This window comes from Calypte anna, chromosome 1 (assembly GCF_003957555.1).
Source record: "Calypte anna isolate BGI_N300 chromosome 1, bCalAnn1_v1.p, whole genome shotgun sequence".
NCBI classification, from domain to species: domain Eukaryota; kingdom Metazoa; phylum Chordata; class Aves; order Apodiformes; family Trochilidae; genus Calypte; species Calypte anna.
The window spans coordinates 141,695,959-141,708,101 of NC_044244.1; the positions used below are offsets into that span (position 1 = coordinate 141,695,959).

A 12,143-nucleotide genomic window follows, 5' to 3' on the forward strand; every position below is an offset into this window, starting at 1 on the left:
TCCAGTTTTTCTCCAAATCCCATTTACCTTTCTAACCACTATGCACATAGGGGGGGTTGGATCACCTTAGTTACCCGGTGTCATAATTGAAGAAAAGGCAGTAGGATTGTCACTCCTTCTGGCATCTGACTGCAGATAAACTCTTGGAAGATAAACTCTATCTCTTATCTGCAGATAAACTCTAATAGATGTGGTGGGGGTTCTGAGGAGTCAACAAAGTTCAAGACTCCAGCTAGAGTTCTTCAGGGTACACCCAAAATAAAGAAATATAGCCAAGCAGCTCTTTTAACATTAAGCCAATCCTAGGAGACTCTGTATAGAAAAGCAGCACTAGGACCAAAAACCAGTAACTGAGCCACGGGGTTTGGCTTTTTTTTATTTTTTTATGGGGATGGAGGTCAAACAACTAGTTAGTTTATGAGCTTTAGATAGAAACAGCTCTGGCTTGAATAGTAGTAGAACCCAAAGGGAATTTTTAGGTTAAAAAGGAAGAAAATTATCAATTGTAGTACCTCCAGGATTAAGCAGACACTTAATGGGAACTTCTTATAACACAGTTTGGCTTTATTTACCTTGGGACCAAGTATCTATCTAAATGGCTTCTATCTAAAGCCATTTTTAAGGTTTTTATTGGATCAATATCCTAAGCCCCTTAGTTATATTTGGGGAAATTTTATCCTTCAGTATTTAATTAAGCTGTAAATATATAATTAAGATTAGTAATAGCAATCAGTGCATTAATTTGATTTTCCATTGAGTCATTTGACAATTTTGTAATGTTATCTTACTCATGAAAGAGATAATATCACTTGGCTCTGTATAATCTCTCACAGTTAGTAATTATCAAATGATGTAACTAAGAAGGCATTTGACACAGGAAAGGTATAACAGTAGAATTACATTCTTTGCCATGTCAGATGCAATGTTATATAATTTTCTAATTGCATCTCCTAAGAATATACAACATAGTTAGTAAACTATTAGAATAATTGAAGTATACTATTAAATGCTTTTAGTGTACTTAAAGTAAATGTTCTACCATACTGGTCCATAAAAGATAATTAACAGAACTTATTTGACAAATCCATAATGCCAGTTCCTAATTGACTGTCTTAGGTTTTGACTAAATTAGAAGAGATAGTGTTGGTGGGGAAAGTAGGTAAGTATAGCAGTGGGAGATATTAGATTATGATTAAGTGCTTAGATTGAAACAGGGAAAAGTTTTAGGACTGGTGCTAGTATAGTACATCACCAGCTTCCAAGACTATACTCATAAGACATCATTCATATCACATAAAATACATCAAAGCTATCAGGATTCTCTTTCATGAAGAAATTGCTAACCTTCTAACAGGTTTCCCATAGACTTGGAAAATTAATTCACTGTCTAAAGACAGGAAAACTGAGTCAATGAAATGGCAGTCTAGGGTTCCATAGTCATTGCCACTCCCGCAAAAGAGAAAGAGGCCCTGTTCTTGCTGTCAATTTTGTTAATTTAATCCTACCCTCATCAGAGATGCCAACCTACACAGCACTTTGCCTAAAGCACAAATACTTCCCTCAGTTTTCTTCTCTTGGGTTTCTATGGTAAGCCTGGCCAATACTCTGCACTCATCAGAACTCAAGCAGAGTGAATACTTATTCTGAGGAGACAAAACCCAAACAAATATTTATGATTCATACAGGGAATGTGCATTTGCTTACATCATAGTTATGGTATTATAAAAAAAACTCCTTATTGTCACTTCTATTTATTGCATTTGTTTGCTCTATCTTGCTTTACATGATGAACTCTTTGGGACAGACAGTATGCAAACCTATGTGTTTGCAATAATGAAAGGAAACAACATCTTTAGACACTATCTGAACTAGCTTACCTATTTTTATTGAAAAAAGGAAAAAAAGTATGCAGTTCCACATTGCAGTTTATTTCATTGAAACAGATTATCTTGGGTGGCCAAGATTAGAAAGTTGTGATAACAGCAATGTTGATGCAGAAGCTAGAATGGGACTGGATTTGCTTTCCTTGATTTAAGTTCAGACAGGAGGAAAGCTTAACCTAAGCACAGCAGTAGTGAGATAAGGCAAATGTTCATCTAGTTTTGGATATTTATGAAAAAACATTGAGAAATATTTACACTTTGTCTCTCATCAATTCCCCTCTCCAGTTTCCAGTGCTCTGCTCACTAGGGAGCTCCTGGCCTGCAGCCTGTGTCCCATCTTTGTGTTTGAGAAACTCTTGGCTCAAGTTTCCTCCTTGAATCTGTTTCCAGAACCTATAAATTTTTTTGGCATCTATTAGGTACTGTGGCAAGGAGTTTCAGTAGCTACTAGCTATGCAAGAAAATACTTCATTTTATTTGTTTTGAATCAGTTTTCTGGTCATTTAAGTTGCCCTAGCTGGTTTTAATAGCATGAAAACTAGAAGATAGAAAGAAGAGTTAAAAACAACAGTTCCCAGGAAACAGGAGGTTCACACACCAAATGCGCACAGAGCTTTGAGAACTGCATGTTCCTCTTGTCTTCTTACACATTCTTCTCTCTTCAGTTCATTAATCACCCTCCTGCCACTCCACTCTAAGTATTCCCTCAGAAATTTATCTTCTGATTTGAAGTAACACCTCTCATAACTTCTGGTTTCAGAAAAGGACTTTATCTAAGTTTATTTGCCATCAGAATATACTTTATCAACAGAGCCACCCTTACACGTATTTTTCATCAACTTCTTCATATATTCTGTAATTAGTTTTCATATCTTGTGAGAAGCTGAAAGCAATAATGGTTAACAGCAGACCCAGCAGGAACCCTAACACAAGCTAGGAAAATACCACCTGGAATCTTAAGGCTGATATGGCTGCATTCAGAGTGAAAAGGGGAAAAATTACTGTTTTAATAAAAAAAATGTAACTAGAAAACTCAGTTTTGCATGTGTCACTAAATTTAGTTAATAAGAGAATAATAAGTTCCTATAGGTAAAAGAGAAATTTTTGACAGCATGTCCAAGTTCAACTTCAATGCACAGAGGGTCACTTGAGTTGTTAATTTTCTGCCCATAGTTAAATGTGAGTGATATAATTGGAAAGCTTTAATGTACCATTTTTTTTTAGGATCACTGGGCTTCTAACCCTCCCAAAACAAATCTTGTTAAGCAATGAGAGAAGTAAATAATTTTATATAGACTGTAACATCATATTCTAACACTGGTAGAAATTCCAGCATATTGAAACCAAAAGATATTTTGAAACAAAAAGGGAAGGTGAAGTGTTTTATTATGTTATCCTGTAAGCGGAAGTCAAAAAACAAGTCTACTTAAAGAAAGAAAAAGATAGAAAAAGGGAGAAAAAATACGACTATCTTGTCTGCTTAAAAAAGAGCACCTTTGTCAAGCAACCTTGGTAGTCTTTGGCATAGCTTAAACTAGACTGATTTGATTGTTATGTCTGGGGATTCAGCCTGAGGAAAAAACCAGAGAAAATGAAAGTATCCTTATTGATTAACCCATCTTTTTTTGCCTTTTGATTTAGAGGTTTGGATTCAGAATTAGCCTGGGATATATAAAGCATTTCAGAGAAGTCTGGCTTGGCGAAGGTAAATTGACAGCTAAAAGGTATTTCTGAAATGCATGTAGCTGAAAAATGAACAGACCTTGATCTGCACTTAAAGGACACCACATGTACTGGTACATAGAGCAAAAGAGTTGGTCTTTAGATCTGATCAGTTTATTACTGTACTGGAAGTCAAAACAGTGGGATGGCTAACAGCAACAGGAGGCTTATCTGACTTGTAAATTCAAGCATATATTTAAAATTCCAGTATTAAATCAGAAAGTGTAAATTATGGTGACATCCTTTATATTACATGACTGATGAGCAAATAGACCATCATCTTGAAAACCACTATGTTAAATACCACTCTTAGGTAAAGCTGTGTGTCCTGGTATTGTGCTAAGACAATGTATTTCTGATTTGCTTCCTGATATGTTAAGTCTCCCATAAATTTAAAACAAAAGAAAAAAAAAAAAAAAAAAAAGAAAAGAGAACAACTGAAAGAACTTTGAGTTATGGAGCAAGTTGAGTGATGGAATGCTGTTATTCAAAGATCATGACTATCAGTAAGGCTGAAAATTCAGAAATACAATTCATGCCAAGCTCTTCATTACATGAGAGCCCACAATGTAAAATACTAGTGCTATCAGTAGAAGTACCCAAAAATTCAGTATTAAACACTCTTAGCATAGTTTCACCTGTGGCTCAGATGCATTGATGAGCTGCATCCAGAAAACACTTGGCTTCCTCAAGGCAAGCTTGGAGCGTGCAGCATGGAATCTCTGTGCCTCCCATCCCAGGGTGCTGCCAGGCAGCTCAGTCTCTGGGAGAAGCAGCTGAGGACACCCACATTCATGTGAAGCATGAAGAAACAAAGCAATGCTTCAGATGCAGAGATTTTTTCCAGAAGAGATCAGATTGGTAGTGTTCAGGGAAATTTGTTAAAACAGCCTTCAGATAAAGCTTCCACTAGGATTATTTTATTTCTTTTTTCACACAAAACCTAAATCATTCCTTTCTACCTTCTGCCTGAACAGAACAGATAAGCTTTTTGTCTTATAGCACTCAGATACCAAGAGATTAAGTAGCTCTTAGGAGAGACTCATAATGTGTCAAATCATTGTAGGATTCTGTTCAGCTGCAAAATTAAAACTCGGAGATAAACTAAAATACTTGATATGATCAAGTACTGATGTTCACAGTGGCCTTTGCTGAACATGTCTTCATATAATTAACTGTATCATATCGCTCATGCAGAAAAACAGATTCAGTGTTGTGCAGGCATAATATTAAAATTGAAGAGAAATGAATAAAATGTTGTTTTCTTTCTTCAAAAGGATAATTCCATCACATTTGTGTAATATACTATTCTCTCAGCTTCCACAGAAAAAAAGCATTCCTGTGTTGATTTCTTCTATGAAAGAAGACAGCCTAGTCGTGCATATTGTTTTCCTCTTTTATTCCACCTTCTTAATTCCAAAACAGTAAAAAAAGAAAGAAAAAAAATCATCACACATATAGATTTTCTTAAAGCATTGGTTTTCAAGTATATATTCCAAATGCTTTAGGATTTTTTTCCCTTACACATTGCTCTGAGGTTTTCCCTCCCATGTGCCTTCTTAGTCTCACTTGGACCTCATGTTTTCTATTTTTCACTCCCCCAAAATATTAGGATATGGCCATGTGGAAGGTATTTAAAACTTAATGAAGACATTGAAGTCAGATGTAATCCTCCAATGACATAAAGCTTAGAGATAGCAGTTATGTTGACAAATGGCTGTCAGTCAGTCTCTAAATGCACAGAAGTCCCTTTAGCAAGGCAGTATTTTTAATAGCTGCCCGTTCCAGTATAACTGAACTCATGAGTTGCTAAAATAGTTATTTTAAGTGTCTGAGTAAAGATAGGAACCCAGCTCTTTGTGGACTTGGAGCTAGATACATAAATTATTGAGGAAAAGGAGCCCAAATTACAAGTCTGTATGAGACTCATATAAAGGTCAACAAAGAATATTAGCTTTTTAAAAATTAAATTTAAAAATTATTAATTTTTTAATTTTATATTTTATTTTAGATGACTTGCTATATGAGCTGTTTCACACTGCTGCAGGTAAACTCCTGTTATCTGGAGGACTCAGGCTGCCTGCCTTCCCCATCTGTTTAACACAGAGTTTGAACTCGGTGATTTTCTCCACAAACACCAGCCTAGACAGATCACTGGAATATAAATGATTAAGCCTAGAAGGGAAAAAAATTCCATGTTCAATTACCTGTCATATTTTACTGGTAAATCTCTTTCTACCCTCTTGGTTTGATTCATCTTTCAGTTATATTCATGTAAATAATGAGTAGCTTTATCAAAAAGGAGTTACAATGAGTGAAAAAATGGGGTGAAAATGAAATTAGGCTTCCTTGTTTTAAATTTTGGGATCTCTCAAGGTAACAACACAGAAATATTGCTTTATACTTCACTTTCTTTAGACTCAGTTCATAGAATCATAGAATCATAGAATTGGCTGGGTTGGAAGGGACCTCAGAGATCATCGAGTCCAACCCTTGAACCACCGTTGCGGTTGCTAGACCATGGCACTGAGTGCCACATCCAGTCTCTTTTTAAATATCTCCAGGGACGGAGAATCCACCACTTCAGTGGGCAACCCATTCCAATGACGGATCACTCTTTCCGTAAAGAAATTCTTTCTAATATCTAACCTAAACTTCCCCTGGCACAACTTAAGTCCATGCCCTCTTGTCTTGTTGAAAGTCGTTTGGTAAAAGAGCCCAACCCCCACCTGGCTACACCCTCCTTTCAGGTAGTTGTAGAGAGCGATGAGGTCTCCCCTGAGCCGCCTCTTCTTTAGGCTGAACAACCCCAGTTCTCTCAGCCTCTCCTCGTAGGGTAATTAATTGATATCAGGGTAGTTAATTGATATCAGACTACAAAAATGGCTCTCAAAGCCTGCCAAACCATACCATCACTTTATATATATACGAAACTCTTTTGAGTGCAAATAAAACCTGGTATATTTAAAATCCTGATCCTTTAATGATTTTCATAAAACATAAATCACAAATTATTTCTATAAAATTATTTCTATAAAAAGATCTAAATGTAGTAAGTAATAGCACAATCTAAAGATCAGCATCAGCAGTTTTAAAATGCCAGTTTCTACTATTCAATTTATCAGTTTATGAAGACATACTAGTCTGATAATAAACTCAATATGTATAATTATTTACTAAAGTAATGTTATAATCAGATTTTATGAAAATACATTTTATAAATCACTGGAAATGTCAGTCTATGATGGCTATATAACAAGTCTATGAGGTAACAAAACTGCAAGTGCCTTTTTAAGGATTTTGCTCAGTCAGTGTTAAATTAAGGACTGTTAAGCACTTGCAGACGAACTTTTCTGTTTTGGCAGGGACGAGCATTTTACTGACATAAAGATGCAAAAAATAACCTGACTGTCTGGAATATTTCCTTGGCCAATGTAAATCAGAGGATCTCCATCGACTTCAGAAGTATGTGGAAATTTACATTACTGCAGAGCTGTGTATTTGTTCATACTGTTGGATTAAATGTCATTACTATTATTAGGAGAAGGTCAAATCAAGTGTCTATGTTACCAAAAAAATCTAAACAATCACACAAGGATAAAACACATCTTAGTGAAAAGTGTAGCATTTACCAATCACAGTTAAACTTACACAACTGGGCATCTTAAACTCTGTTCTTAAAAAATGTTCCTATTAGTGCTTCTTTAGAGAATAAGAAAAACATTTTTTTCATTCTGAAGAAATGTTCTTGTGATTTTAATGTAGCTGCCTTGCTGCAGGTGTGGTGTCAGAATGCTGGTGTGTGGAACCTTTTAATGTTATTGTGATAAATTTGTATAATCACAGCAGAACTCCATGAAAAAAAATATTTACCTAGCAAATACAAAACAGAGTCATAAACTATTTTAGAAAACTGGAATCCACAGTAAGTCCTTAACTCAATCGCATTTAGTGCCAGTAAGTTTTAAAAAATCATCACTGTGCAGTTACCTGACCACTGTGTGCTCTCATGCCTACTAAAAAGTCCCAATCAGGAAGTTATCCAAAACACTTAACTTCAGCAAATAATTTAAATCAGAGTAGAAGGCTTTAGGATGACGGAAAAGCCTCCTAGGAGTTATTTGAAGTTTACAGATTAGGAATGCAAGCACTGCCCAAATAGCTTAATCCTTTCCATAATGACCACATTTCTGTTGTTGAGCAGGAAGAAATCTGTCTGCATCAGAACACTTCTGAACACTTTCATTGACTTAATTTCCAAATGAGGAGCCACAAAATAGCCCTTTCCTCATTGTATTACTGTAAAGGACCCTAATCTGGATAAAGAAGCCTAAGCATGCACATTCCAGCCTCTCATCTGTTCTGGAGAACTCAGGGCATATAATGTTATTTTGAGATATGACAGAACCAGCAAGTCCTTTTTTGGTGACCTGGAGAAAAGTCTTAAGAGTGTCCCCTACCAATAAGTTGACTGACTGGGTGCTCATCAGCATAAATGTGTTCCAGCTAAAATATTCACTGTAGCAGAAAGTGCATTAATCAAGACCTTTCAGAAGCATGGATAAGAGTTATTTTTATGCTGTTCTTACCCTAGCAAGTACGTACAACTCCCTTCTGAATCTAACCTGATTTTTTTCTAGCAGAATATCAGATAAAACCCCTGCATTTGCTACTCAGAAAATCATGTGAGGGAAGGTTGCTCTAATTACCTATCACAACAAGCAACAGCAAAGCTATTATATTTATTTTAGACTTGTAATACGCATTCTAATCAAAAGACTTTATCACAGCTGCCCAACTTCTTATTGAATCAATCTCTTCTCTCTGTTGCTTAGGGAAAGAGAGGGGTGTTGAGGTGTCAGTTATCTGGTTACATTGAAGGACTTGAGTTTTCCCCATGTCTTCAGGGGAAGATTCTGAAAGGATTAGGTATGTATCACACGCTGCCATTAAATCCTGAAGAAGCCAGGTTCTGCCTGAAAGCAAAAATATACTGAGATCTCAGGTTTAAAGTGACCTGCTTCGTAAAGTCACCAACTAACACCACTCACAGTCACAACTAACACAGCGGATATGATCATGATGTGGTGGTTCTGAGGCACAGTAACTAAACAGCTTCTAAATATCCTGTGAAAAAAGCTTTAGCTGGACTCCATCAGTGGATGGGCAGCTCCTGGGATCATCTGCACACGACTTAGAAAGCGTGGAAGGATACAGAACAAGTTGCTCAGTGTGGGCTGATCCCTGCAGCTTTCAGTCTAGATTCTCGCCTGTTGTCAGGGGAAATTTTTGCAAAGTAGTAACTAAAGAGCCCCCGTTGTACTGTGCCCATACAATCTACATTCATTAGTGCATTTCAAATACCATGCTTTGAACAGAGAGAAGTGGCAGCATGTCAGATTAATCACAGAGGGGCCAAGGTCTCAGATTATCTAAGGAAAATTATTATCCCTTTAAAAACATACCTATTTTGCTTGCTTCTGGCTGCAGGTGGTTGTGGAGACAATGTGAAAATGAGGGAGTATTGGAAAGAAAAGGGTAAGAGGTCTATTTAACAGAACTGATTATGCTTTTCCCATGAACTCTGCAGGAAGGAAAATGCAAAACATTCATGCTGGTTTACAGCCATATTTAGAGACACTTAGCAAATCCCAGAAGCAAAAAAAAAAAAAAGAAAAAAATTATATATTTGATGCTGTTTGCTAATAAAAAACGTTTGGTGTTTTTTTTCGGTTTTTTTTTTTTTTTGGTTTTTTAACACCATGCATGCTGGTATACAAGGTATCAACATATACAGCAGAGGATCTACAGGATCTACACTGTTTTGGAACATATAAAAGCAAAGTGACAGATAACTAAAATGACATTAAACTTTTACGCTGAGGTATCTGAATCACCTCCTTCTTCACGAAGTGCTCACAATGAAGGTACAACTCAGAACCTAGAATTAAGTAGCCTGAATATTGCACAGTATGATGCAAACTAAAGATTTTATGCACTACATATTGCGTATGTACACTGATTTTCTCTGAAAATTAATCACTAGAAAGTGAATTGTTATTTATAGCCAGGAGTTGGAGAAGTCATGCAGAATTTTTTCATTAACTGTTTAATCAGTCATTCAAACAACTTACCCGCCCAGCATAATGCATAACAGTGAAGGTGGAGCCCTGATCCTTTGGGGCAAGGTTACCATTTCCATCTTTTGTGGAGGAATATACTGTATTTGAGTCTAATACATCCAGGTAAGACTGAATGCGTTTAGACAGACTCTGTTCCACTGACCAAATAGACTGACTTTCTTCATCCAGCATTGACAAAAAGCCTGACGGTTTCTGAAATTAAAAATAGATTTTTTTTTTTCCTCATTTTACACAGGAGCAGCAGAATTTCAGTTGTTCATTGTAGAGTAACAGAGCTTGTAATTTAGTAAACAGAAACATGTATCACCTCAAAGAAAAAATAAAAGTGGTTAAAATATTCTGGCAAATCTCCAAGGCTATACACATCAAATAGTTCTGCAAGAAATATAAAGGGTAATAATTCAGGTGCCAAAAGGGGTTGATGATCTTTTAGGCTACTTCCTTCTTAGAAGTTATACTCCAGAAACTGGTTCTAGGCATAAAAGAAACTCTCAGGCTCACAGAAACTTTTCAGTCCTACAGCTACATTAAGGATATGGCATGATATACAGAAGCTACACATGAATCATTACAGTCGAGGAGTTTCTGTAATATCTTCCTCAAGCCTGGACTGTTACAAATCTCTGTTGGCCCTCCATCTGTGAGGGCAGCTATGACACTTCTCTCTGTGGTGCCTTTGGACCCATAATCCTCTCTACAGTTTCATAAATCAGAAAATGCAGGCAAAGGTTTGTATTAGCACAGCATGCAGAGGCTGTGTATAAATATACATGGCATAAAATGAATGTGAAAACTACCTGAAAGAAAAAATCCAAGGCTGCAGTATGGTTACCAGGAGAATACACCGTTTCCATGGTAACACCCTCTTGTACACATTCTGCTTGCTCTTGTAGGAAAAGCACTTCATTGATGTATTGGTGTATCTTCTCATTGGTCATGTTGACACACAGCTATTGTAAAACCAAGAAAAAATGAGCATTAGAGGTTTATTGCATAATTCATTGATGTAGGTTTTACTCCATGCCTAATATTGAACTTGATGAGATGTCAATCCATACCATGTTATCTCTCAGTAGACCGTAGGTGAGCAAGACCCTCAGGGAATTTACCTTTTAACAGCTATTAGTACTCAACTGAGAATAAACAGTTTTCTGCCTGCACAGTTCAGTGTGAATTCCACATAAGACAAATATAATGCACGTTTACACTAATTCCATTGGTTGAAGTGGCGTAACTCCATGTATAAATTATTAAACAATATTTTTCAGTTTATATTTAGGAAGACTACACAGATGCAGTGTGCTTTTAGAATAAAAAAACCCCAAAAAACGCACCAATAACAAACACAACACATCCCCCCCCAAAAAACCCCAACAAACAAACAAACAAAAAAACCCCCAAACAAACAAAAAGCCAACTTATTTGGTTAAGATCCTGACTGTGCAGTTAGTTCAACAAAAGACATTCAAACTCTGTGTCATCATATAATGCCACTTCAGTCTACAACATTCTCTGAAGAATTCATTGTGTTTTACCCAAATATATGTTATAAAACACTTAGGGACGTTTAACTCAATGCTTCTCTCAACTTTATTGATACTATAAGGGAAGGTTGGCAAGAAAATGCTCTTCAATAGAAAAGTTTAAAGTCTGGAGAGATAAACATGGGAAAGAAACACGGAGGAGTTGGAGAGCAGATATGAAGAGTAAGAGATTTGTGCGTGCCTGCAGGGCTGATGTTTTCTCCAAGTTATAGAAGAAGCAGTGAGAAAAAGTGTTGTGCTGGATCTTTTTCTCACCAACAGGATGGAATGGTGGACAATGAGAAACTTAAGGGCAGCCATGGCTATAGTGACCATGAGCTGGGGAAATTCAAGATCCTTAGGGCAACAAGGAGGGTGTGAAGCAAGCTCCCTACCCTGGACTTCAGGAGAGCAGAATTCAGCCTTTTCAGGGATCTTCGTGATAGGATCCCATGGGATTAAACCATAGAGTGGAAAGGAGCCTGAGAAAGCTGATAAAGACTCGAGGATCACCTTCTCCAAGCCCAGGAGCAATGTGTCCTAACAAAAAGGAAGGCAGGTAAGAATGCCAGGAGGCCTGCACGGATGAACAAAGAACTCCTGGGCACACTTAGATGTAAAAAGAAGGGTGGAAGATGTCGACAAAGGGTGGAAAAAAGGACAGGTATCCTGGGAGGAGTGCAAAGAAATTGTCTGAGAAGCCAGGGATCATATAGATCTTTAAGGTCCCTTCAGACAAAACCACTCGATGATTCTATAAACTAATATAAAGGACTCTCAAATATTTTCTTTGATTGCCTTATAAGAGAGGTAGTACCACTTTTGCCTAATAAATAGTTTAATGGCAATCTGATTTTCAATTAAGAATGAGT

General features: G+C 36.7%; 1 protein-coding gene across 1 annotated transcript in view; it reads right to left on the reverse strand.

Moving 5' to 3' along the window:
• The window catches only part of MYO16 (myosin XVI), a 285,335-nt gene that overhangs the window by 86,823 nt on the left and 186,369 nt on the right, over positions 1-12,143 (reverse strand). Inside the window, exons 22-23 of the mRNA XM_030458595.1 lie at positions 10,546-10,698; positions 9,740-9,940 (exon numbers count right to left, since the gene is read on the reverse strand). Coding sequence (XP_030314455.1) covers positions 9,740-9,940; positions 10,546-10,698 — 354 coding nt within the window. The remainder of the gene's footprint in view (positions 1-9,739; positions 9,941-10,545; positions 10,699-12,143) is intronic.